This window comes from Athene noctua, chromosome 7, assembly GCF_965140245.1.
Source record: "Athene noctua chromosome 7, bAthNoc1.hap1.1, whole genome shotgun sequence".
Classification (NCBI taxonomy): Eukaryota; Metazoa; Chordata; class Aves; order Strigiformes; family Strigidae; genus Athene; species Athene noctua.
Window position 1 is genome coordinate 32,065,395 of NC_134043.1, and position 27,189 is coordinate 32,092,583.

The 27,189-nt window shown below is 40.7% G+C and overlaps 1 protein-coding gene across 1 annotated transcript in view; it reads right to left on the reverse strand.

Moving 5' to 3' along the window:
* Positions 1-6,293: 6,293 nt before the first annotated feature.
* Positions 6,294-27,189, reverse strand: part of CPS1 (carbamoyl-phosphate synthase 1) — a 95,450-nt gene continuing 74,554 nt past the window's right edge. The window contains exons 29-38 of the mRNA XM_074910721.1: positions 24,339-24,416; positions 23,340-23,447; positions 22,055-22,144; positions 20,483-20,653; positions 17,794-17,868; positions 14,715-14,813; positions 9,316-9,375; positions 8,309-8,421; positions 7,648-7,777; positions 6,294-6,392 (exon numbers count right to left, since the gene is read on the reverse strand). Of these exons, the coding sequence (XP_074766822.1) occupies positions 6,294-6,392; positions 7,648-7,777; positions 8,309-8,421; positions 9,316-9,375; positions 14,715-14,813; positions 17,794-17,868; positions 20,483-20,653; positions 22,055-22,144; positions 23,340-23,447; positions 24,339-24,416 (1,023 nt within the window). The remainder of the gene's footprint in view (positions 6,393-7,647; positions 7,778-8,308; positions 8,422-9,315; positions 9,376-14,714; positions 14,814-17,793; positions 17,869-20,482; positions 20,654-22,054; positions 22,145-23,339; positions 23,448-24,338; positions 24,417-27,189) is intronic.

Here is a 27,189-nt window from a genome sequence, read left to right on the forward strand (position 1 = left end):
GTGCCTAAAAGCCCTTAGGAGTCTGTATTTTCTTTGTCTGGTTTGCACAGTGTTCAGATGGTGAATGGCCTTGCTATACTGTATGTTACTGATGTCCATGATAGCATGGACATATACCTTCTCCTCACCACTATTACAGGTCTTCTTTGCTTACCTGTGCCAAGCTCTAACAGCCATGTTTTGTTGTTCATATGAAAACTGCATAGGAGAGACTCCCTATGAGGTAACTACTGCTGAGGCACCATGTGCTTGGGTATCTGAATGAGATATAAATGATACAGCATTGCTGAGACCTTCACTTCAGGATCAACAGCTCAGGCTAAGCTGCAAAATAGTTAAATACTGGTACCTTTATAGCTGTTGGAAGAACACTACAAAAGATTTCAATGCTTCTTTCAGGATATACTAAGATCTCAGACCCACTGGCACTAATAACACATCACTAACTTTCTTTCAGCTGGCCACATCAATGCATTCAAAATTTGACTAAAGGGTCAGGATTGACCTTCAATAAAGGTTTGTTTTGACAGCTTCACCTCCACCATTGTCTCCCATGAATCATGAAAGGCAGCAAACACTTCAACCCATTCCCCATGATGCTTAGTCAGAACATAACCCACTTTTCTAAGAGTTCTTCCAAGTGCTTCTGTCATAAGGGGATGGATTGTAACGCCTCTCAAAGATGGTGAATAGCAGAGGGCTGTTTTAAGCTATAATGAGGTCTCATTACTACAAGAGATCTTGAAGGACAAGAGCTTGGCAGCATTTAGTAATGCTCAGGAAGTCAGAAAAAAGAACAAGATTGTCTAGAGCTGGAAGAGCAAATGTTTTTCCTGAAAAGGCACCTGATTCTCTATGATGAATGTCTTGGGCAATCATTTACACCAGAGGCTAAAAGCAGTGTAAAATCAGTGCAGCAACATTATGCTGGCTTTGCACTAGTGTAAGCAGCTCGGTAGAGACTGACAAAAAAAAGCGCATATCCATGAAGTTTAAGAAACTTCATGCTATAGGAGTGAAAGATGGACCTTTAATAACAAGAAACTTTCCCTGGGAGAATGAATTATGCCAGAACTACAAAATCCTGGCACTCCTTGCAGCTCCCTGCAAAACAGCTGCACTTGCTACTCTTGGATACTGTTTTAGATGATCCGGAGTATTTATCCAAGATTATGGTAATCCCAAAGCACTAGCATTACTCCCTAGCAATTATTCATCTTTTCCCCAAAGTACATTATCATAAAGCTCAAATATAATTTGCAATAAATGCTTTTGTCTGCCAGTTTCATCTTTACAAACTTCACTGAATTAAAAGAGTTTATCTCAACTGGTATTATCAGTCTGCAGAATTCAATATATTTTAATTATGAGGATGACTGAAAGTTTAGCCTACCTAGTTAATCACAAAATATTATGTTCTCCATTTAATTAGGAAACATTAAAATGTTCATATTTAAATTCTCTTCTATATAAGGGTGAAACAAATGTTACAGCGTAACTAGATTATTCCCTATAAATTACATCATGTAGTGCTAGACATTGAGATGCAGAAGGAAGAAAAACAGAGGCTCTGGGTACTATTTGGCATCTGTCTGTTGTAGCATAGCAGATTTCAATGTCCTGCAGATGGCTATAGCGGCAGCATTCATATGCTTCATATGGCATGGCAGCACCTCCTGTCCTTGCAGAGATGACAACAGCACTAATTATGTCTGCTGAAAGCTTCCCAAGGTCCAGGGCTGCTCTGAGTACAATTTGGTGTTATAAACACCATAAACAAAAGGAGTCAGAGGTGCTCTCTCCTTTTACCACCTCATCTTGGTTGCTGCATGAGCCCACCCTCCTGCTAGGCGTTGTTTGCATCTGGCTGGTATACAGGCAGCAGACGTGCATCGAGCCACTGGTATTGCACACACACTACAGTTGTGGGTTTTACCATCATGCTAACTTCCAGTCCCTTCCCTACTTTTATGGATTGCTTTCTAATAAAGATATAGAGGTGCTGAGCTCCCAGCCAGACTCCTAGATGCCTCTGATGCAAGCACAGAGAACCAAAGCACAAATAGGCTTTTTAAACCTGGAGAGTGCAAAATATACTTGGCATGTGGGGGAAGGGAAAAAAGATAACTTACAGGCTGGTGGCAACATCCAGTCCAGGAAAACTCAGCGAGCTGCATGCCAAGCAAGACTTATTTCTCTGTTCACTGCCAAGAGCTCTTTCAGTTCATGGAGTCTTTCCTACTTGGCTGATTCTTAGGACTTTCAGAAACCTGATTTCGACTCTTTCAAATGATCTCATAGCAAAGAGGTTTCTTAAAGATTTTCACTATTTTTTTTTCACCTATATAAAGCATATGCTTTCAGCTACCTGTGTTTTAAGACCTCTACCAGGAAAGCAGAAAGTGGTAGAAATAAGTTGTCCTCACTTTTACATTCTTTTCTTCTTGCTTTCAACATGCCAAACTATTACTGCTTTGCTACCAACATCTGCAGGGGCTGCCTGAGCAATCTTCAAGTGATTTAAATGGTGTTAACTGCAGAAGACTAAATTCAGAAAGGTGATCAACTGGATAAAGAGCCTGACCTCAATATTCAGCAGTGTCTCCTGGGAAATCAAGCCTCCAGAGCTTCCCAGCACTTGGCACACTTGGAGACCTGTGGCTCAGCAGACTGACTACTGAGGGAAAAAAACCCGTGTCTGTTACTAAAAATTAGGTTTCTTCATATTTCATTATGGCTTTTGCCACCTTTTCTTGTGCTTATCTCAAAAGTTGTGCTTTGTACTGTCTCTTATACCTTCATGTGTCTCTGTCAACCCTCTTTTAAGTCAGTAAAAAAGAATAAAATTATTTGGCTGTTCATAGATTAGTAAATTTCTTGCTCTGAATAGCATCCTCTTTCATCTGTCATTGTCACCCTCCCCAAGACTAGTAAGAAAAAGACATAAGACAGAAACTGTTGAAAGCAGAGATGAGCTTGGTACAAAGGATACTAATGTTAACTTTTCTTTTTTAGATAGGCATTAATCCTAACAGCTGTAGATACTCAAAAATCTTTTCTGATAGTGTCTGCATCTTCATTATGCAAAGAAGAAAAGCATATCAGGAAACAAATTCAACCAGTATTCAGTGTTTGCACAAGGTAAGCTGGGGGATGATTTCTTGCCTCCTTCTGACCATGATAGGAGTTAGAATTTCATCTTGCATCAGTCAGAGCAAAAAGAACTTTTTTTCTTCAACAGGGAAAGGAGAAGAGACATTAAAAGGAGTTGGAGGAAAAGACAGCTCAGGGGACAGTGTATATATATAGATGAGTCTGATTAACTGTGGAAGGGCATTAGTGTCACCTGCTTCAGAGGAGCAGGGAAGGGACCAGTGTTTAGCACCAGCAGCAAACATTAACACTACTGCATAATTACAGAGTACTCAGTATATATTCAGCTCTGGTGTATTTTTCTACTAAATTCCACTTTAATTATATGAGAATCTGTGGACACCAAAGAAGCTGTGGTTTAAGTACCTCCAGCTGCTTCAACAAGTAACAATAGGAATGTATAGATACATGTATACATAGATATACATATACCTGTGCTGTTAGCTAATTGGCAGGAGCACTGTTTAAGAAAGTTGAATTAAAAGCAGAACAGGTTTTCCCATTTTCCAAGACTGGCAGCTCCTTTTTTAAAGTTTCCATCTCTTCAATGTTTCTTAGCCTGTTGCTCTATCATCTGGCTCCTAACTTATATTTCACATGTCCCTCCTGGGGGATCAGGCCTTCTCCTTTCTCTTGGGTACATGCAACTGAGGCGAAAGAGCATTCGCTTTGTCCTGCTGCTCTTTTCCCAGCACCTCCTCACCTCTGAGGCATACAGCAGCTCCACATTAAATGATGCATTCACTGTCAAACATAAGAATGATGATTTCCTAACAGACTAGTGTTCATCAATGCTTTAAAAAAAACCAAACCAGAACACCTCAAAAAAAAAAAGAAGGGCAGAATCCAGGCCATGCAGCATTTAAGAATGAGTAGCTGTCACAATCCAGGGCATTTATTTCATTTTCAGCTCATAAGAGATATGACAAAATAGGAGAGGAAGAACAAGAGAATACAGATGTTTTAAGATGTCACTCTGTTCACTATTAGAGGTAAAAGAAGGGTGGGAGGATGTGAGATGACAGCAGTTGTTAATGGGATTTTTGCCACTGAAAAAAAAAAAAGTGCAGGATGCAGCTAGAGTGTTGCTTCATTAACCACTATTCGTCATCCATTTCACAACTGAATGGGGGAACACTTGATGGCTTCAGGCTCTTCTGGAGTTTTGGTTGTTTGTTTTTTCTTTTTTTTTCTTTTTAATAACATCTCTACTTTAAAAGTGGAAAGCTCTCCCTGTGCACAGCAGGCAGGGTTATGTTCATCACAAACGTTAGTACTGAAGAAATGCCCATGACAAGAGCATTTGGGATGTCAACCAGATCAGAAATAAAATCCACACCTGCTTCAAAATTTGGTCTTGGCACTTAGCACCAATTGTTCACAGTCCAATGGTACCCAAAGGCATCACACCCTCTGCCCACTCCTTTGCACTTCTCGGTAATAGCTCTTATCAGATTTTACATCATTCCTAAATGTTTTAGAATTCATTTTAAAAACCTTAGACTATCTATTCATCCTTATTCTCCCTCTACACTTGAAGCTTCATGAAACCCAACAAGGGAACTTCAGAGTTCATGGAAGCAGCCTAGTTTTGCTCATCTCCTCAACACAGCCCAAAGTGCACTACTTTCAGTGTTGATAGCTTTAGAAAAAGCACTGCTGGGTGGTACACAGCTCCACCATCACATATCGAGCAGTAGGTGGCAGCAGTATTTCTTGGCAGGGCCTGCAGGTATTGGAGGATACATAGGAGGTAGGTAACTACAAGCTAGCAGTGCCTTGCATCTGGCATCTAAGGCAGACAGAGCATGGCTGGAGAAAAATGCTCAATTTTAGCTTACTCTAGCAAGTCTCAGAGAAGTTGTCCAAGTTTGAATCTTCCTGACTCCAGAGTGTGCTGTGTACATACTTCAACACGGGGTAAAAAAAGAGAAACACATGTTCCTTAGCTGGTAAGTGTTTAGAGGCAGGCACCATATGCTGCAGGATGCAGTGCCACTGGCCACATTGCTGCTGAAGGCCCTCAGCAAGCCTGAAGGCAGACGGCGGGTGATAACATGCACCATGTGGCACAGTGGGTGTCCGCTCCATGGACAGCATTTGCAGGTGTTGCCAGAGCTAAAAAAGCAGCAGAGAAGGCTGGAGTGAAAGTGAAGGGGTCACTTGATTGGGAGGGGTAAAGCACTGCAACACTTTCATCTTGTTCTGAAAGGATTCAATTTTAATGCCCACAATCATGGCACAAAATGCTGGACAGCAACACACAGAAATCTTTGCGGGGTTCTCCACTTTTGAAGCCAGACACAAGGCTGAGAGGGAACCTTTATGATACAGGGACAGCCACCTGAATTCAGAATGTTGAACCAGAATTTAAAAAATAATAATAATAATAATAATAATAGCTTGAAGGACTGAGCAGAAGTTGGAAGGAGTTCCAAGACACACACATACACCCTTCCTCTCCCATCAAATCGACAGGCTGAAGAAGATGATTCTTGAACAGGGTTAAAAAACAAACAAAAAGTAGCTGCACCATGCTGTCAGCTGTTGCAGGAAATCGTGGAGAATTCACGTTCATCTGTCATTAAAAAACTCCTATCACATTCATCACCATGGCAGGCATCCATGGTATCATTGGGCGGATCAAGCAGGAGGATGTTTAATTGTTACATAAAGTTGTAAAATCCTCAATAATCAGCAATGGAAAGAGAAAGCTACATGTCTTTCTATGGGAGTTTAGGGCCAGGCTCTAGTAGTCCAGCGTGAGACTAGCTGGGAGTATGGACCCAAGGTGGGCATTTCTAAGGAGGAGCAGGCTTGGTTACAAAAAGGAACAACCCCCACACAGGATCACTTGTATCTCCTTTCATCTCCTCTGCCATGGTGGTGTCTGGATCTACCCATCTAGTAACTAATATTTGATCCTGTGTGGAAATGGGGAGAAGATGGTGGAGAGGCTGGGGAGAGGGTGGCTTTCCAGTGACCCATCAAAAGTATTGGCTTGGAATTAGTGTGAGTTAGAAAAACAATCAGTGCAGATGCTATAAACTACAATGGAAAGATGGTTAGGTGGATGATCTGAGATCCCCTCTCTTTTGTGGAACCAGAAGCAGTAAGATTGCAGGTTGGAGATAGTTCTTCTATGCAGTATTTCCATTGTCAAACTGTCTGTAGTGGAAGAGACTCCTGGAGTCCAATTTCCCAGAGTATTTGACAGCTTCAGCAAAAAGCTTTGTCACCTGTCAATATAAAGCAGAGGAGGACTGAGTGTTGCAAAGCCTTCTGCAGAAGGCTGAGTAATAGAGCAGGCTCCACACTTCTGCACTCACACCCTGAAACTTCCCTATGCAGGTCCAGCCCTTGAATCCATCCAAATCAATGCCAACTTCAAGGTGACTGTGCAAGGGTATTGGCTCCAGCCCTCTGGAGTCCAGCTGGAGAGACGCAGAGGTGCTGGGCTTCTTTGGCAAGACAGCTCTGTCCCATGAGAGCTGTTGTTTCCTTCTACAGCCCAGGCCTTTAAGAGCACACAGGGTTGTTTTCCTCTCTCAAACTCAGAGATTAAAACTCTGCAATCAAAAGGTTTCAATGAAATGCATCAAGCAGATGTGGTAATTTTGGACGGAGACCCCTGTTCTGGTTGTCAGTGTGTGTTTCGCTAGTAGGAAAAGGATAGGTCTTCAATTTCCCATTCCTGCTAATCATGTTTGGCATTATCCTGTGAACTTACAGCTTGGCATTCTCTCTGCTCTCCACTCACTCTAATCACAGCAGAAGATTTTGCACAGCTGGACACCAGTTCAAGTCACTGGGTTCCATGTCAGTGCCCACTGAAATCAACAGGAATTTGGCCACTGTGCTTAATGAGAACCAGATGAGGCTCTTTTGCGGCAGTTGAAGCCACTTGCAAAGGAAGTCAAGGTACTGCTGGCAGCAGGAGTCCCACTTTGCATTACCAAACCTCTCTTCCCCTATCAGTATGTGAAAGGGGTTTGCCAGGAGCTACAAACACATAATGACTGGCAATTGGGGACTACAACAGGACAGGCAGCAATTCCACTTGGATGGCACTTTGGAACTAGATTGTCCCAAGGATCATTCAGGAAACCCCAGCTACATCCTGCTGTCAGGTTTAAAGACCGAACTGGAAAAACCTCCCACTAAAAAAATATTTCCATGCATAATTTAAACATGTTACAGGCAATCCTGTGCAAGAAGTTTGCTCTGAAGTGAAGATGATACAGCAACAACTTCAGCTGCAGTACAGGACTTAAGATTTTCTCTTTTTTTGTTTTGTTTTACTTTGAGCAATGTTATTTTGTATAGTAGCAAAAAAAAAAAAAATTCAAACAATTGTGTTGCCATGATTTTCAGGCACATTATTATTTGTCAGAGATAACGAGGGTCCAAACACACTGGAATCTAAGGTCACAAGTGCTTGGAAACTCTGAAGGCTCTTATGACTAAGAGGAGAAAGAACAACATGGGAGGTACCTGGAAATCAGTGAGCAGAGCAATCCCACTGTCGATAGCCATCCTCCGGATCACATAATTATCATGGACAAACTTGGTGTTGCTGTTAGGCAGGTTAATCACCAGATCTATTTTCCCATCCCTTAACAGCCTGAAGAGACAAGGCACAAGACAATATCACAGTGTGTCTTGCTTAATGAAAATCCATGATGAATAGCACAGGCATGCAGGTAAACAACAGTGAAAATTTTCATTTGAGTTAGTCTTACATCCCAAGAAAGTAGGGTTGAGGGGCTAAGGTACTAAGCTGTGACTCAGGAATTTGGGCTTTATTTATGTTCTACTCAGTGATGCAAAGCAATATTCAGCCTTCATACAGTTCAGCACAACTCAAAGGCATAACTGACTGTCATTAAAGACTAAATATTCAGATCCCACATGAAAATGTAACATGAAGCAATACATCCAAGCCATATTAAACAGGACTGTTCAATGAGATGTTCATTAATTAATCTGAAACCTCCCTGCTGTGGCAATTCCAGACAGAATCAGATAAAACAAATTTTTTTATTGAATCCAAAGCCCCTAAATCACTATCATTGATCACAACAGGGCCAGCAATTTGCCCTGTGTATTTGTTGTCCTGGATGTTAACACAAATCTGACAAGGTATTATTCTTACCTCCTGACTGGAGGGAGGCTCGGAGTCTGGCCTTCCTGCAATGGCCATGCCACAGGATTTGCTGGGATACCATTCGCATTGAGCCAGTCTGAGGTTGCTTCTGTGGCATAAAGCTGTTAAAAGAAAAAAAGGTTACTTACTGTGTGCTTCATAATACTGAAACTTTGCATTTAACTCATGTGGGTCTGACCCAACACACAGCCTGGTTGTCAGAGCTGATTTTGGAGGGCATTTTTCATCAAAAGGTTGTCTCTCCATACAGGCAGACACAGAGAGAACAGCATGACTTTCCCAACTTTCTGTTATCTGTGATGTGCTGATGGATGATAGTCAATGAATGGTAGGAACACATCCAGAAGCAGTTAAATGGCTTAGGAACACTGAAATCCCTCTGAATTTCAATAGCGCTTAAGTTCAATCACCGACAAATTTTGTCTTTTTTTTTTTTTTTGCCTAGCATTACGTTTTGAAAGGCAGAACTGTAAATCCAGTAGTTACACTAATGCCACTGAGGAAAATAGTACTTAAATACCTAATACTAAGAAGCTCTCACCAATCTTCTGTGGCTGTGTTATTAGTTACTTTTCAGTAGGGATATCGATGCAATGTGCTGCAGAAGAGTTTCAAGAGGTGTGTAAACACCACAGATTTCATGTCTGCAGCTTCTGAATATCACTGAAGATGAAGCACTGCAAAGACCTTCTCCATACAAAAGGTTTCCCCTTCTTCCCCTTCTGTCATACATGGCATCCTGTTGGCATTATTGTTTCCAGGGTTGTTCTTGCCCTCATGACAGTCCCATATGTTCCATTAAAAATAATGAAAACTTTTAGTTGGGTGATACCTGCTGACTTTACGGAACACTTGGCTAAAAATCCCTGCTGTATTTCAAAAACGTCCCTTTTTCTCTGTCCCAAACAAACTCCAATATTCTCCATTCCTGTAGCAGGCTAAGTAGGTTTCAGATTTTGAAAACTCTCTACATTTAAATAACTGAAACCACCTACCTTAAAACCTCCCTCATGTAGTAGTTCTGCTATGCTGAGGAATCTGGAGCGGAAGGACTTCTGAAAGAGGAAATTTATTAGATACAATATGAAAACTGGGATTTAGAAACAGTGTTTTGTTGGGCAACATGAAGCTCCTCCAGGCTGTGTCAGTAGGCAAATACACTTTTCTGGACTGAGTGTGTGTGTATGTGTGCAAAATGTCTGGATGTGCATGAACAGTGCCATTCCAAGAAAACTGTATCCTGAACCCCAAGTCACTCCCAACTAAGACAAATTTTGTTACAACACTAGAGCAAGTATTGCCATTCTAATTTCAACGGCAACTACTGAAGATTTATGACTGCTTAAATATCTGGGCACTTCTCTTTTCAAATACACCAACTAGAGTCTCCTCTGTTCTTAATTATAAGTCTTTTCAATCATTGCTCAAACATTTGGCCTTCTCTTCTGGCAGACAACATATATGGACAGGCTTTGGGCTGCCTTTGGAGGCTGTGTTTGCAAATTCACATGAAGAAGAGCCTGTGTATGCATGAGTTCATTTCTAACTCCCATGGGCATGTGGAAATGGAAAACACAAAACCACTCAGGAGACTGAGACACCCTATTCCCATGAGGACCTGAATTGCCCAGGTATTTAGGGCAACTTTGAAAGACTCTCTCATAATGCATACCCAGATCCAGCATAGTTTAGAAGTAGTGAAGACAAGACGACCTCCTGTAGATATCTACATGTGAACAAGCCATTTTAGAGCAGCAGGTGAGTGAAAATTCGATCCCAGCATAACTTTCTTCAGGATGTTGAAGGTACAGCAATGCAAAGATCAGATGCAACACATGCCTTTCTCACTGCCAAGGCAGGCCAAACCTTGCTTTTAACCTTAGCCTGGTCTGGCCATTTGCAAGTAAGATTATTGCAAGCTCCCTCGTCCCTGCTGGAGCTACTGATAGCTTAACCTTTAAGGGTGAGAGAGCAATATTCTGAAGGGTGAACGATTTCCTATGAAGAAAAGGAGTCAACAGGGTTTATTTGAGCACTCTGGAGAGAACCTCATTCTGAAAGCCATCTCATTCTGTACACTAACTGGAAAACATAAATATACAATGTGACAGGGTTGGCAGCTTCCCAGTCAGAGAATGGTTCTGCCTTCTGGTCAGGGGGGTTGGCTTTCACAACAGTATTATAAACTTCTATCAAACATGTACTGAACACTTGTGATACATAAAACAGCCTCTCCATGAAAAGAAATTACAGCTGTCAGCTTGCATCGGAGCAGCTTCAGATTTACAAGCTGGCTGAAAGAACCTGTGTAAGAAACCATTAGTTACTAAAGGTGAAAAGTACAAGCAGATTTATTTAGTGGAAGATATTTATTGTAGGAGAATTGTATTCTTTTTCCTTTATCGGAAAAATTCTATTTCTTATAACCTCTCTCTCATGTTTGCCAGCATGCCTTGCTATTTGTAAAGGGCTACATCCTCAGTTACTGCAACACAGCTACATCAGTTCTCACTAAGATCCAGTTCAAAATGAAGCCAGCTCATCTCCCATGATAATCTTGAATTCTGTATCCAAATCCACTGTGGAGCATGCAAAAATTCTAGTACATAAGGCACAAAGGCAGAAGGTTACCTTGAAACAACAGACTTGGAATGCTGGTATTTAAAAATAAAATACTCCATCAATGCTTTCCGCATCTCGTGGTCACCAGCACAGATGTAAGACAGATGCACTCCATCCCAGAGATATCACTGAATAGCCCAATCAGGAAAGAAAATAAAATGAGCTTTTCAACTCCTCTTGCATAAAATATAAATTATTTAATGGCAGACTCAGGGTTTCAGCATCATAGATTTCTCCAAATTGTGAAAAGAAAAGAGGTCAGATTACCAGCTTGCAGACTGGCAGAGATTCATTTGTCTAACAAGAAAGCCATACTCCATTTCCCCTGGGAGAGCATCAGGCCTTTAAAATCCTGGGGAACCTTGACCTGTGCAATATCAGAGTGCTCACAACGGAAGAACAATCCAGTGGGCTTGCAGTCCCGGCTGGCTGCCCAACCTGCCTTGTCCTGTCCCGCAAATGTCAAGGACTGCTTGCCTGTTTGACCTTGAGGATGGTTCCTTTGTTAGCAACATTCCTGCATGGCCCTAGTAAGATTACCACGGGAACTCCAACCAACATGGAAGCCCCTCAGCAAGGCTGGGTTCACTACCTGGGCTTACTGGGATCTGTTTGGACTGCAGATCACAGCACAGCCATGTGACTCCTGACTTGCAAAATATCCCAGAGTGAAACATTTGCAAGGAAACAAAGATCTCCCACTCTGCTATTGTTAACCACATCTATTTGATCTTCACCTTCAAGAAGGCAGCCTTCTCTCATCTCAACATAATGAATAGCAATGGCAAAGGTGCAGTAAAAAGGTGCAAAAATAGCAAAGGTGCAGTATACCGAATAACCTAAATATGTTGAGCCTAGATACATTTGGGGGAAACAGAATTCAAGACCATTTGGCTTTTATTTCTCTCTCTGCAAGAGCTAGAAGTCCAGTCTAAAAATCAGAGCAAGCCACTAGTCATGAAGCCTCCGAAAGCAGGTTATGTTTTGAGTTCACTATCCACTGCAGATGAAACATAGCACCTTCTTCAGACCACAACCAAGAGGGATGGCATATGTGCTCCTGACAACAATCAGCCCAAGTGCACCAGAACAGCTGGTAGAAACCATCCTGCAGTTTGAAACCCAGGGGCCCCTGCCTGGGGAGGGACATCCACCCCATCACCCCCTCACAACAGTGACATTTAAACATTAAGCTATCATGGAGAAGGGTGACCTGGTATCTGTCCTTCTGAGTCTGTATTTCCCCGCTGAGGATACACTGACAACATTGCCAGTTTGACGTAGATGATCTCATGTTTGTGATTAAAATGAGAACAATGCTGCTGGTGTTCACAGCCTGCCTTATAACCTCATTCCTTGTGTCCCTTGTTTCTGCAGCGAGGGGCTTCCCTTTGCTCCAGCCTGTAACACTCAGGGAAGACCACTCAATAGTCTACACGTCAGATCTAGGTCAGCATTTCAACATTCCCTTCTTACAAGGCTTAATTCCTCTCTGTTTCAAAACATACCATTGAAAAGTAGGTAGGTGACAAACTCCAGTGTGGTGAGGGAGCAGTACATGGTTCTCAGCGTTAACTTTACACTTCTTGTTTGGAGTTTAATTATGTAAGAAATATGCTGAGATGAAGAGAGACTTTAAGCAATTGATCTGTTGTTTTCAAGTTTCTTTTGCAAGAAAATGAACTGTAAACCACTCATTTAAAAGGACAGAATCTTTTTACTTCAAAAAGGTTTGGGGGGTTGAGCTTTTGGGGTTGTTTTATCTTTTTTCTCCCCCCTTCTTATTTTCCTTAAGACCTTTGTACAAAGAACATTTGGCTCAGTTTAACAGATACTGACACAGAACCTACATAAATGCTTTCTATAGATAAAATTATTCTTTGCTGCCTGTTCCATTTTAGCTGCTATCAGGAAAATAGGCTTAAATATAAAACATGGGGCTCTCTCCTTTTTTCTTCTCCTGACTTTTCCCCTTTTTTAAATGCTGTTTTAAAATCTACGGTGATTAGATATACAGTAGAGATACAGTACCAACTACCCAGTTTCATCTTGAACTTTATCTAGGTAGCAAGCAAAGACTTTTCTGCTAATTTGAGGTAACTTTGAGAAACAGCTTCAATCCATAGATGTGTATATATGTGTATATTTAAGGACTAAGCAGAAATCTGTGTTAGCAGAAGTCATGTTCTTTTCTGGCCACATTTCCCACACTTCCTTCACATCCTCTGCTGCCACAGACAGCCCAACGCATTTTTCGCACCTCGGTTGTCTGACAGGAAAATTAATCTATTCTTTTTTTGTTGTTGTTTTATTGGCTTTATGCAATCATGTAGGGCATAAGCTTATTACAAGCACAATGGGGAAATGTCAGGAGGCAATCAGTTGTCTTTATGGGGACCAAGAATGTTTTAGTTGCAATGGAAATGTCTGAATTTTTTTGAGGAACATAGACACATCTCAAAGTTTACAAGTGTATCTGACCAGCACCTCCTGCAGCTGGTAACTACACTATGATAAAGAACCAATACTTTTTGCTTTTCTGCCTAGCTACCTTTTCACCCTGAAATGCACATCCTCCTTACTGATACAGAACTGTGAATGGTGCAAGGATGTTCCTAGGGCAAACCCATCGGGAACTCCCTCATGTAAAGGCTGTTTGCAGAAGCCACTGTACTGGAGGACATTTCCATTACATTTAAACTTTCTGTCACATATAGCAACTTTGAGGGATGCTGACAGCAAGAGGTGAAACCCTAAGGCCCAAGCTCTAGTGTGGTGTGGAATCAGAGGGCCTTCAGAATATGTGCCTGAGAGACAGTCCCTAAGAGGAGAGAGCTCTGGCAAGATACAGAAACAAGAAACATGCCTACACAAACAGCATTGGCTTTTCCTTCCTGAGCTACTTACTCCTAGCTGATAGGAGCTGCATGGTAGGGAACAATATTGGCCATGCACCATCATCAAACAGGGAAAGGAATAATGGCAGCCATGCCTCTAGGCAGCCAGGAAAGCAGGCTGCAGTGTGAAGACTGTTGTCCTCTAACCCCTTGCCCCCACACACACTCAAGTATAACCCTATCATGACTCCAATGAGGAGAGGAACATGACAGTGCCATACCTGGTGGAGGTCTCATTGCCTGACAGCGTTGCACCAATAACTAGCCCCACAATACACTAACAACTTCACGTTTTCTACAGTCACACGACGCTACAGCTCTGCCTGGGATGAAATACATGCATCTATGGGGAAAGCTTAGCAGGTTCAGCTTCGCATTACGGAAACTGTCTCACTGTTTTGTGAAGGTGGAAGGGAACTGGCTTCAAAAGGGCAAGAGGCAATGTACAGATGATGAGAGTTTATATATCAGCCCCAGTGGCATTCCCAGGGCTCCCATATGGGAGTGGGCTCTGAGTTCTTGTTGGGACGTTTCTCTGAACTGATTGTCTATGGGCTTTGTTCCCTGCAGGAAGGTGGCTTCTAACTCTGTGATCCCAGGCCTCTGCTTGCAGCAAATCCTGGGGGTGTGCCCCTAGCAAACTTCTGCAGCTCCCAGTAGAAACTAATAGGAGCCAGAGGTTAAAAAAACAGGCCAGCCCCAAGGAATCCAGTAAAGACCTCTCCATGGTGTTTGTTTCTTACCGTCTTACTGCACTTCAACATGGACTGCAGAGAAACACATTTAAGCCATAAAGATGCATGAATAAAAGCAAGGAAACAGTTACTGAGTTCCTCTGTGTCGGTCATTTCTCAGCTGTGATTTTTAGGACTCACCTGGATTCCAATCAAAATTCCTTCCTTAGGAAACATAAACCCTGTGGCAATCATAGCCTTCTGGAAGGCAGAGTACACATCATCCCCAAAGCATGCGACCTGGGAAAAGGCACAAAGAAGATGGCATGAGGGGAAAAAACCAAAACCAACCCAAACCCATTGCTTTAAAAAGAAACAGGAATGAAATTTTTAAATAGGCTATTTTGACTTCTTCACACAGAATCAGGATGCTTTTACATGGAGCCTGCAGGCAGGGGCAGGGAAAAATAAATCAGAAAATCATTGCAGACAAATCTCATAATTTTAATGAAGCAATAATGAAGGAATAAGCAAGGCTTTAGTTACAAACAGCACACCGAGGAGTAACAACAATTGATTCTGCTGAGTTATGGGAATGCTGTATGCAGCTTCTGCTCCAGTGTTTGCAAGTGCACTGCAAATTGTTTAACATTATATAATGTTTAAATACCAGTGAGTGTTCTGCACGCAGGCATGTTTCTCTGTGTGTATGCTGCAAACTGGGGTAAGACAGCACTTGTGCTGTTGTGTACTTTTGGCATTTCTTGTGAAGATAAACCATGGTATATAAAGATGCTTTTCCATTAAAAGTCCACAGATGTATAGAATTCAAGTAAAATGTTAGTACGTACTTAGGGAAACAACAAAGCAATCATGCCAATTCATAATAATTTATTTTATATAAACAAAAGATTGATAAAGAAAACTATAAAAATCATTTAGCAGTTCTCCATCATTCAGAACTGCCTGTGGAGCTGTCGCTGACAGATTGTCATACAGTAATGATCTTCGGAAAGAACTAAACCGTGTTTCATACCAAAATTGGAATTCTGATGACAAAAAGAGGAATGCATGAGCTTTTGTGAAAGTTAAAAAAGAAAAAAAAAAACCAACTAACCTTCATTTTTTCTGGCCAACTCCACGTTTGTGGAAAAACAGTGAGAAGCAGAAACTGTCACAGATTTTCCTCTTTGAAATAACAAATCTACACACATATACAGATGGGATAAAGGGGCTGATTGAGAATTGCTCTCCCATTTTCCTCTTAAGGTCCTTCCCATCACACAGTGAGCCCTCACATTCATGGTCTCACTGTTACCATGGTGAGCAGAAACCAGTATTTCATGTAAGAAGAACAAATGATGATTTGCCAGATCTTCTGAAGTAAAAAAAGAACAACCAAACAAACAAAAATCCCGCAAGGGAAGGGATAAAAAAATTCTTGACAACTAGCATCTCAGCTTTTTCTCTAAAAACTCATCCTTGAGCGTTCAGTCTGTTCTACAGTGTATCTGGCTGAGGGGTTACGTATGTTCTGGACTTTCTAGGGTGGTGGGCAGCCCCCTGCCCTGTAGGCTTGGATCAGGGGTTTCCAGCCTGTCAGGAGAGGTTTATCATTATGGTGTGGTGAACTCAGCCACAGTACTCAACGGGATCCTGAGCACTGTCTTCTGCTGTTCTGGTAACCACAACTTCCAGCAGTATATATCTATGCCAGATAGATGTGACAAATTCAAGCCCAAATCAAGCTGTGTGTCTGAAAAATGTCTTTGAGGAATAATTGAGCATTTTACTCAAAGCAAGTTATTATCCTTACTTCACTCATAAGAAAGACTTTCATAACTGTCACATTTTATGGCATTTGTGAATATGGATCTTTCCAACTCATAAAAGTTAATAATCCCTCCTTTATGACCAAGGTAATCTGTAACTCCATATAAAGCTCAGAAAAATAATTCTGGCCCTTAGTTACAATTTTATTCCTTTTTTTTTTTGGGGGGGGGGGGGTGATGGTGTCTGTGTAGTCAATTTTCTTCTGAAAATAAGGAAGTCACAGAATTCACTTGGCTTTTTTCTGCCCATTAATTACACTGAAAGGAAATCTTCTGCAATACTGATTTTCCACACATTATATAAAGCAAAAATAAAAGTAATTCTAGAGACATGTAGGAGACCTAAGGCTGTTCTTACCTTGTATTTGTGTATAGTGCTTTTTCATACTAAAATGATAAGTCTTTCCTAATGAAAACTTCTCATGTAGACATACCCAATGTCATACCAAATGGAGCAGCCCACAGTCTGCCACCTGCCTAGCGATGGTAGAACTGAGTTAAGCCTAATCTAATTGCCTCAGTATTTAATCTCTTCCCAAGTGGGCTTTCTAGATCAGAATAAGTTTCCTGATACCACAACTTTTCTAGAAGTAACATAGCAAGCGAATTTAAAGATAGCTTGTGTATATCTACAGTAGCTCTTGCCAGCTCAGCAATAACTCATAAACAAACCTCTTTGTTCTAGATGAGTTAGTATCTTTCCAAATGATGTAGATGGAAACCTGTACCCCTTGAGAGGTGAGGGCTTCCATCACTGCTGAGCCTACACAGGAAGAGAAACAGCTTTGTGCCTTTATAGTGTGCCATGTGTACACCAGAGACACATTGCAGAAGCACCTCACAGCCCTCCTGTAGAAAGAGTGGGCAAAGTAGTCCAAACTCCCTCTCATCCTACCAACAGTCATTACTGCAGACATCACATTTATTCACTTTTTCTTGCCTTTTGCACCTTGGGACATGCCTCGATGGTTTCCAGGCAACAACAAAAATATCACCACACATATTTGTTGCTTTTAAGTAACTAGCATGTTCCAAGATCAAACACTCATGACCTGTAGTCTCAATATTGCTATTCTGGCATGTGTCAATGGGAGGTTTTGATATCTGTAAACATTTGTCTGGCTAGAAGCAGGTGATTCATAAAACGGACTGACACACCAAGAACCTCCCAGAACCCGACAGCTCTCAGATAAACTCATTTCAGGCTGTCACACCAACCAGGTCCAACTGAGGGAGCTGACATGCAGGTAAAGAGGGACATCCAGTGGCTGAATAAACTGGGTTTTCCAGGACAATGTGTTTTCACAGCTAAGAAAGATGTTTTCAATTTTCTGAAGAAGATACAGATGCCATCATGATTCAGGCAGTAATAAGATCACTTACAAAGTTTCATAACGTTTAAAGGCAACATGGCTTCAAAAAAAAAAAAAAGCAAATCTAAAAGATACCTCCCCCGTAGAGGCCATTTCACACCGGAGAACAGGGTCAGCATCTCTCAGTCGGGACCAAGAAAACATTGGAGCCTGGCAAATGAAAGAGCGGGGAGAAGAATGAGAATGAAAATTTAATGGATCGTTAAAAAAACCCCACACATCCAGGTATACTTGGAGGTGACAGTAAGAAACATACATGAATTAATCCATAAAAACACTGGTCAAGACTTCTAAGCAAAGGAGTAGTTGGCAAATGAGTTCCCCTAGCGTCTTGATGACAGACTGGAACAAAAACCCATGTATTTCACCAGTAAATCATCCTTTTAACTCTTGCAGTCCTGCTGAAATTCTGATGGCAGATTTCTAATCTGTAGTAGTCCGCTAGCATGATCATTTGCAGGACACATTTCAAAACAGAAAGGCTGTGAAGCATCTAATTCATGAAACAAGGAGAGATACTGTCTGAAGACAGTTTTTCTGAGAAAACTGTTCTCCAACAGAAATTTTTCATTCTTAGAAATCAAATCATTCCACAAGAATGCACTCTTTTGGCATAAACCAGAAGTAACTTTGCAAATTATTTTCATATTTTCCCTCTCCCTCCCCAAAAATACACACCTGTAATTTTTTTTTAATCTTTTGTACGAAAATATTAAACCCCCTGAGCATTATCATTATCTGAGGAATTAGGTCACTGTGGTCTTTGAGTTCTCTTTCTATTTTGACCTTAAAAAAAAAAAAAAAAAAAGAGAGAAAGAAACTCTCTGTTAAAGATTGAGCCAATGACCACATGTGACAAACATGGAACAAATTTTCTGCTAAGAAATAGTTTTCTATAGGGCTTCTCTACATCTTAAATTACTAATGGCAATTACATAAAGGCAGCATCCTTGCTGCTTAAAAAAAAAGGATCTATTCTTAAAAAAACTTAATTCTCTTCCTGTGAGTCTCTGAGAGTGACACTGCAGACAAGACAGCTGCTGTTTCATGGTACCTAACAATGACCAACTAAATGACAGTAGAAATTCATAGCAAAAGGTTTCTCAAAAAATGTCATGTGTCTTCATGACTTTTAGACAGTTTTGCTTCTTCTATAAGTAAAGAGAAAATTTTTACAGTGGACAACTCTACAGTCTCAAGCTGAGATATGACAGTCAAGGTGGATTATTTCTAATGTGCATACTGCCTTGAAAGGTAACAAGCAACAAAGCCTTCTACCAGCTCCCTAACTTTTGTCTGCCACGAACATGAAAATGCATCAGCAGGAGCAGATTCTGGTACTGCAAATAAATCCTATTTAAAACTTAGTCAGTCATGCTCTATCCAGGATTTAATGTTGGTCAGGCCATGATACTTGCATCACTCTGCAAGCAAACATGGCAAGACAATATTTCAGTCACCAAAGTTAAAACAGTGGGACTCCAAATCCACAAAAGAGCAGCTATGTTGAGAAAGAAGAAGAGTTTCATATTCTTTTTTCAGAGCATTTAAGAACTGCTGGAGAACCAAAATCCCATTTCCATGCAAATATTCCTAGCAATAAAAACGTAAGAGGACAGAAAATATGATACATGAATAATGAGAAACAGGTTTAACTGGAATATTTTTCAAAGTTTAGCATTTCCAAAGGTATTAGCAGGTTATTATATTTGACAAATCCACACAGAACACAAGCAGTATAAAAGACTTTGTAGTGAAGTTGTCATGAATATAGTTGGGTTTTCCTCTCTGTAACCAGCATTCCCAGGAGAGACAAAACTCTTGACAGTTTAGCTAACAACAGTGCTGAAGCCCCAGGTCTAAATAATAGAAATTTGTAAAAATAAATAAGACTAACAAAAATAAAAAAATCTCAGATTAGAATTTCAGATAATGCTTATATGTGGCATCAAAATAACATGTAAAGCTACTTCTAGACTGACTGGCTTGCCAATAACATGAGCTGGTTTGGGCCACAAATTTAGCTTGCATTTTAATAGATCTGAATATTTTATTAGTAGAAAGATGTTAGGTGTTTTCCATTTCCTCATTTTTCACTTGATATGGAAGCTATTAAAGCTTGAAAATTTCTGTATAAACAATTCTCATCATCCATTGTATTTTCTGCACTCTTGTTCTAGTTTTTATGATTAGGAACTTCAATTAATTTTCCTTCTTCCACTAAGCATTCAAAAATATCTACAGTACACTTTGGTTTCTTGGGTGCTATATAAACTTAGTAATTATGAAAAGTAAAATCTTTGCCCCACCGAAATCAAAGGATCCAAGAATTTCACCCACATATTCAGGGGATTCCATGCACTCAGTAGTCCACATCCCAAATCCTGAAGGTAAAATCTGAGGGGTCACTCAATACACAAATTTATACATGTCCACACATAGATGGTATTATGAAACAGCCTGAATTTCAGTGTTCAATTCTGCAAGTTCATATTTATTATGCAGTTCATAAACATGATTCAGAGTAGGTTAGAAGTTAAGAAATAAAGGAAGATTGATTTTGTTAATAATCACTAGATAATTTTCCTTTTATTTTTCTCTAAAATTCCCAACATAGATTATCTTGACAGAAACTACAAACGTCAATTTGGCCTTTGGTCAATAAGTAAATTGTTCTCTCTGGGCATTAAAGTGCTAATTGTCTATTAATGTGCTAGGTGCTGGCTCTGTTGTGGTTTTTTTGGTGTTCTTTTGGAAACCATACCTTAATCCCAACATAGCTGGATGGAATAATGGGATGTTCCAGTGTGGGGAGGAATGACTCATTAACCTCTTTTCCAGTCATCACTTTTGTGGCCACATCGATGAAGTCCACACCCAGAGTCTTTGATACAAAAGGGAAGGAGCGTGAAGCCCGCAAGTTGCACTCTATCACCTGATGGGATTAAAAAGGAGAAATACCAGGGTCAGGCACTGTGCCGTGAAGAGATAGATTGATTCATATTTCTGGAAATCAGTCCTTACTCCTCTTGGCAGAGATACTCTTCAGATTGCCAGACAAGACACACAAAAATTGTGTTCAATCTTACAAACAGCCATGAGGGATAGGTAGAGTCCAGCTTGAGATAGAAGGAGCCTGATGTTCTGCAACTGAGTTTCATCTCTATTGTCTGAAAATTAGAACTGAGAGTAATCCAGACTTCACTTTGGAAAATATGTTATACTACAGCCTAAATTAATGTGCAAGAGGCCTGGAAACATGCACAGGCATTAGGTACAACTTTTAGAAGCCCACCTTGTTCTTTTTCCGTGGTAATGACACTTCATGAATGACTGGGCTATCCTTACTGACTTTCCTCATCTACATGAAGAAGTCATTCAGTGACCCAATCAAGAAAAAAAGGAAGTTCTGCATCCTGCTGAGAAGCACACCATGGAGTTCATTAGCAAAAGCAGAATTGCTGTAAAAAAGAGGGGGAGTGAAGGGGGGCAAGAATAAGTCAGTTAAGACAGAACGGAAAAGAGGTCTTTACCCAGAGAAAAGGCAAGCACAGCTGAGGGAAAGCAAGGAAGGAAAAAAATCCATTCTGTCCCTCTGTGGAGTTTCTCAATAACTATGTGTGAAACAGAAGAAAGGTGAAGAATGGTAAGTACATTTTTCTCAACTAATAGCCCAAACAGGATCTTTCACCAATAATGCATCACATCAAGTTTTCTTTCCATTCACCGCTTCCTGTCATACTCTGCTCACATTCCTCTGGCCACCTTCCATTAGCAACAAAAAGCCAACTGTTACCCATAAAGGGTCAGACATCTGCTGTACTTCTGTTACTGATAGCTACTAGGACCATGCTATTTAGATAACCATCTTAATGACTTAAACACTTAAATTGTTTTGCTTTCTTTCCAATGCCTTGGAAGGCTTATTTTAATGACCAAAATAGCTAAAGATGAGAGAAAGTATCAGAGATCTGAAAGCAATAATATTCAGTTCATTGGATGAGGGGCAGGTCCCAGTGCTCTCCATCATATTCAGAACTGATAATTTTGGGAAGGACAGCAGCCCACAGCAAAACAACACTGGTGCTGACAGTCAATGCAATCAGACTCACTTCACCCTCAAGGTGAAGGCAGGGGAGGATGCCCTGTCCCACACAGACAGAGAGAGCTGCATGACTAGGTGTGGCAAAGGTGAGCCACATGTCGTCAGACCAGGCAGGTTAGAAACCCACAGTAGCTACTGCCACAGAGTTTCCATGGCAGGGACCGCAGGAACCATGCGCCTAACTACCCACAGCAAAGCCCGACTTCCTCCAACAGCCACAAGAGTACTTACCAGCACATCGTTGCCTCGCACCAAGAACTGAATATTGAATGGACCAGAGATGGCAAAGGCATTTGCAATCTTTTTTGTAGCAGCTTTTACCTATAATAATAAATAAATAAATAAGGTAAAAACGTGTTTATATATAATAAATAAATAAATCCCACAGACAGCATCATGGCAATAAATCACCTCACATGTGGATTCCTTTAAGTGGTGTATCTTTCTGGCCTAGCACATTTTTTCTCTGCACCTTCATTTTGGCAATAGCATTATCCTTCAGAAGCAAACATGCTTAATTTGCCTGGTAACCTAGAGCCCAAAGCGTCACTTGAGGGCAGAAGTAAAAATCAGCTCTGTGTGTGTGTAAAAGCAGTGGAAAGAGAGTAAAAGCCTGCCCTGTTTGTAGTAATTCCTACACTGCACACCTAAGCCTTTATACCATTCTTGGTGAAATAATGAATAATGATGCTTTGCCTTTTAACATTAACTACTCAGTTTTCCAAGAATCCCAATGTGCCTGTCCCATTATAGATCATTGTGAGGTGTCTCAGCAGACCACTCTGGACTAGAAAATGGTCCTATTTTCTAGGTTTGTCACAGAGTCATGTGCCGTTTCAGTACAAGCATTTCAATAGCTTTGCTTCACGAGATGACTGTTTTCAGAAACAAGGCCTTGGACATCCTTGTAAACAGAGTTGGCACACAGACCATTGCATTAACAGCTCTTTCTAGCTTCCAAAAAAAACCCTTAACAGGATGACATCACAGGGGATAGGACATTTCAGTTAGAAAATACATTCTGACAACTAACTCTGTATCACTAGATTTATTCTTGAAAGGGGAAAAAGCCAAGATTAGGTGAGGTTCATTCATCCTGATATCCTTTCTGGAAAAGCAGGCAGCTAGAAAGTCATATGCCTGATTTAATCATTTAAGGATTGTGGGAAAAGGAAGTGGAAAGTGAACCATGGCATATATATGAATTAGACAATCCTTTACTGCTATGGAAGCTGGTTCTAAACCAATGGAAAAAAAATTCAATGGGTCTGAAAGTGTGTATATCTACTGCTTATATTAATGGGATACAGTTCAAATGATCCTATGTACAGCATAGCCAATCACAGGGATGCACGGACATCCTATACTTGCACATATCCCACTGGCCTTTAAAAAAATAAAAAAAATCGGTGATTTGATTTCTCCATTGGTAATTGAGTTCTCACAAGCAAAGAGAGAAAAAGCAGATTCAAACTCTTACTTTATTTTCTCTTTTCAGTGCTAGTGCAAGACCTACCTTCTCCAGGGCTCCCTGGCTAATAGTCTGTGTGGGTAACACAAGGGTGGCATCTCCAGAGTGAACACCTGCATCCTCCACATGCTCTGAAATAGCATGTGAAATAACCTGCATACAGTAACAAGAGAGCAGTCAGCCACCTCAGCCTCTGTGATTTTGGGGGTTTTGGGGAGAATAGGCCTGAAGAGAACACAAGGCATATGAACAAGTGGATCATGTTAATGTCTTTCATACCATGGTTGAGCAAACTGTGAACATGATAAAACCTACCACAGTCTGGAGATCCTAAGGCGTCCTTCATCTCTCTAACGTATGTTGACTCAGAAGTTAAAAGCTAATTAGACTTTAAAACAGCTAAGTCCTCCTTGCCATAAACACAAAAAAGTTGTCGTTCCCCAACAGAAACAAGTTTGGACTAACATAATTTGTACTTCCCCCCCCCCCCCATTCTTTTGAGGTGTTTTAATCATGGGGAAAAGCAAGCAGAGGAAATTCAGATCTAAGGATTTAAAGTGAACAAATTTCATCAAGGCACACTACCTCGATACCGAAAAAGTGATCTCGCCTGCTGGTTAAAAATGAAGACTGAAACCAGAATATTTCTGTTAAATGAGAAGTTTGAGTTTGTTTTGTGTTTTTATTTTTTTGTGATAACTGTCTTTGATCAGCAATGACATGCAAGGTTGTAATAATAAAACTGTGGTAATATCGTAACACATGCAGATACAATTCTGATGAAAGTAATTTGTGAAGCCAGTGATTTGCAAATCCAGTAAAAATGCTTAAAAAAATAACTATTTAGATGTATATAATAAGGTAGGTTGAGCTTTTCAAGCACAATGTTTTTAAACCCAAGCTGAATTAATCTTTTTTGTTTCTCTACTCTTCTCAGCACAAATCCATGGCTGTATAGGTAATCATGCAAAACACACGTTTTTGCAAATCTCCAATCCTGAAAAAGTACTATTTTTTACTATCAAAGAAAAGCAAAGTTCTTACTCTTCCTGTCTTGGCTACAGCATCCATTTCCACCTCACGGGCATCTTCAATAAATTTAGTGATTACCACAGGGTGATCCTGTCATCAAGACAAGATAAAAGAAGAAAGTTTTTATTTGAGAGTATTTGGGGACCATCCAAGTGCTCCACTGTTCATCACTGGAGAACCTTTGGAATCAGAATCCCACAAGACCAATCTATTAATATCCTTATTTCCATGGATAAGTGAACTTTGCAAAGCAATAATGGGAGGAAACTTGGCATGATTTCCCCAAAGCCACTGAAGCAGTAATTTGAGTGCTCCATAACATCACCATGACAGGGAAATTTGGGGCAAAACCACAAAGAGCTTTTAAGTGAGATCATGGCAAAAAGAAGATAGTGGGACACATGCATGGATCCAGTGACCTCTGATCCTGTCTCCCAAAGACAGTCCTTACCTCCAAGATCTTCAGTTCTTCCCTCCTCTGAGGCTCCCAGCCACCTCACTGGATGTACTGCTTCACAAAGTAGTTGATTCTTGGCATACTTAATTACTTTGTATAGTGACTGCTTTCTATTTTAAAGAGTCCCATATTTTAAGTAACTGATCCATTCCTTTCTCATTTCTCTGCCTGGTTTCCTGAATCTCCCAGGGAGAAGTTGACACTAATTATATCTGGCCAGGAACAAACTGTCCGTGACTCTCAATATGTTCCCTGGTATACATTGTCTTCCTCCTTCCTGCCTATCTCTGGGATGTTAGCACACACTTCCCACTCTCCTCTAATGCTTTCTCCTTCCAGCCACCTGCTCCAACAGACAGTTAAAAACCTAATCCGCATTCTTCCTGGCCAGCTTTATGTCTCAACATTTTACCTGTCCCATCCACTATTAACTGCCTGTTATTTATTAGAGAATAAAATGGAATAAATGACAGTCTGTGCATGCTCAAAAGGCTCCTCTTGAAAAAATATAAAGCAACTCCAAAAGTTACAAGACACAATTCGTTACATTTATCAGTGCAAGGGTAAATTCACAGGCAAGGACAATGCCGCAGCCTACACTGTTTCATAAATTTAGTGGCTTGTGTCCTGTAACTTTCTGTCTTGTTGCAGTTTTTCACCAGAAGATTTTATATGTGCATACAACCTTGTTTACCCCAATCTGTCTCAACTCACACAAGAAGTTTTGAACATTATCGACAACATAAATGCCATAATGACACAACACCATAACAGCAAAGTAGCTAAAACAACAGAACAATACTGGTTACGTACTTTATCTGGAGATGCTCTGTTGGATGGAGCAGAACTAGGTAAGGCTTCATAACCAAAAAGAAGCCTGTATCCTACAAAGGTGCTCATGTTTAGTTGTATGCTCACAACTAGTATTGGTAGTTTCTGTGGAACCACTCACAGGCCACAAAGCCTTGACTAGACTAAAAAAACCTTCCTTAATTTAGAAACAGAATACAGTATGTTTGTTTCAGTTTGCTTTTTGCTAGCTTAGCTTCAACTATACTATAGTTTTTTTCAATATAAAATACTGGATGAAGAAAGAAGTCTTCCTTTACCAGTCTGACTACACTAACAAAAAAGTGTGTAAATCTAGTGTAAGTCTCTGCAGGATCAGGGCCAGAGCACCTGAAGACTCATGGCATGCATGGTCATGTTTGCAGCAAGCATCAGTGCCTTGTTTGTGTAGCAGAACTGGACATCATAAGGATCCCATGAGAACATCCACTCTTTCCTCTAGGAATACATCACGTATTGCCAAGCCTCTACAACTTCAAATCCCAGCAGGGCCTCCTGTACTGGGTGTGAGACCTCTGAGCAATGAAGAACAACATTGCCCAATTCAAGTCAGTCAAGCTGTGACAAGTTAAGCTGACCAAGGGTCATTTTCCTGGGCTTTCAGCCTCCTAGAGGATACCTCTTGCCATCCCACAGCACAAGGAAGTGATCTGTCCCATCGAACATAGCTTAAGTCTGCTGCCTGGTCTGCTTCTGTGAGCATGTGGGGAAACACAAAGCGGAGTACTTAAGATGAAGTACAGAGAGAAGCTAGGTATTTTGGGAGGCTGAGCACTTCTAAGAATCTGGTTTCTACCACAGGTTGACCCTGTTGTCTTTTGAGAACTGGTTGTATAGTTCCTTCTTATGGAAGTAACAGTGGTACACTCCTGCTTTCAAAAATCCCTTTAAAGTTTTTCAAAGATGGTAATAAGTAGCCTGCTTGCCTCCACACTAACCTATCCTTCAGAATATGACTGCTTTCAAGGTATCTCTCCCTTCTGTTCCATCTTTTCATGATGAAACACTAAACTTCCATCATTTGCATTATATGCTTAAAAACCACATGTTTTTTCTCTTGTTCAAGAATTAACCGTGTAAGAAATACCCTGAGTAAGCAGTAATATGCCTGGCTTCTATAGCCAGTTGTGTTTCCAGAATTCCTCTTTGACTTACTTATTTTTTGACTCCAAGATTCCTGTGACAGTAGTGTTGACGGTGCTACAGCACTGTTCTGAACAGTCACCATTCAAAAACAAAGCAAAAAAACCCTCCGAAGAAAACAGGCCAAAAGGCGAGGCCAAACTCAGAGACTGTCGAAAGGTCAGACTTTGACTACTGTATGTCCTTCACTCAACCTCGATCTTTTAACTTTCTCCTCCTCCCATATTCTCATCTCTCCAAACATCCCTTGTACAATAACACTGATAGAAGGTATAGAAGAAATGCGGGCTTTGAATTGTTTACTATGTTCTGAAGCATTCATGTCTTTGGGAAATTGCTCAGATTTTTCTTTCCAAATTTCAACGTACTAAACCAAATCCTTTCCTTTGCCAGAAAAAGACACTTTAAAAATCC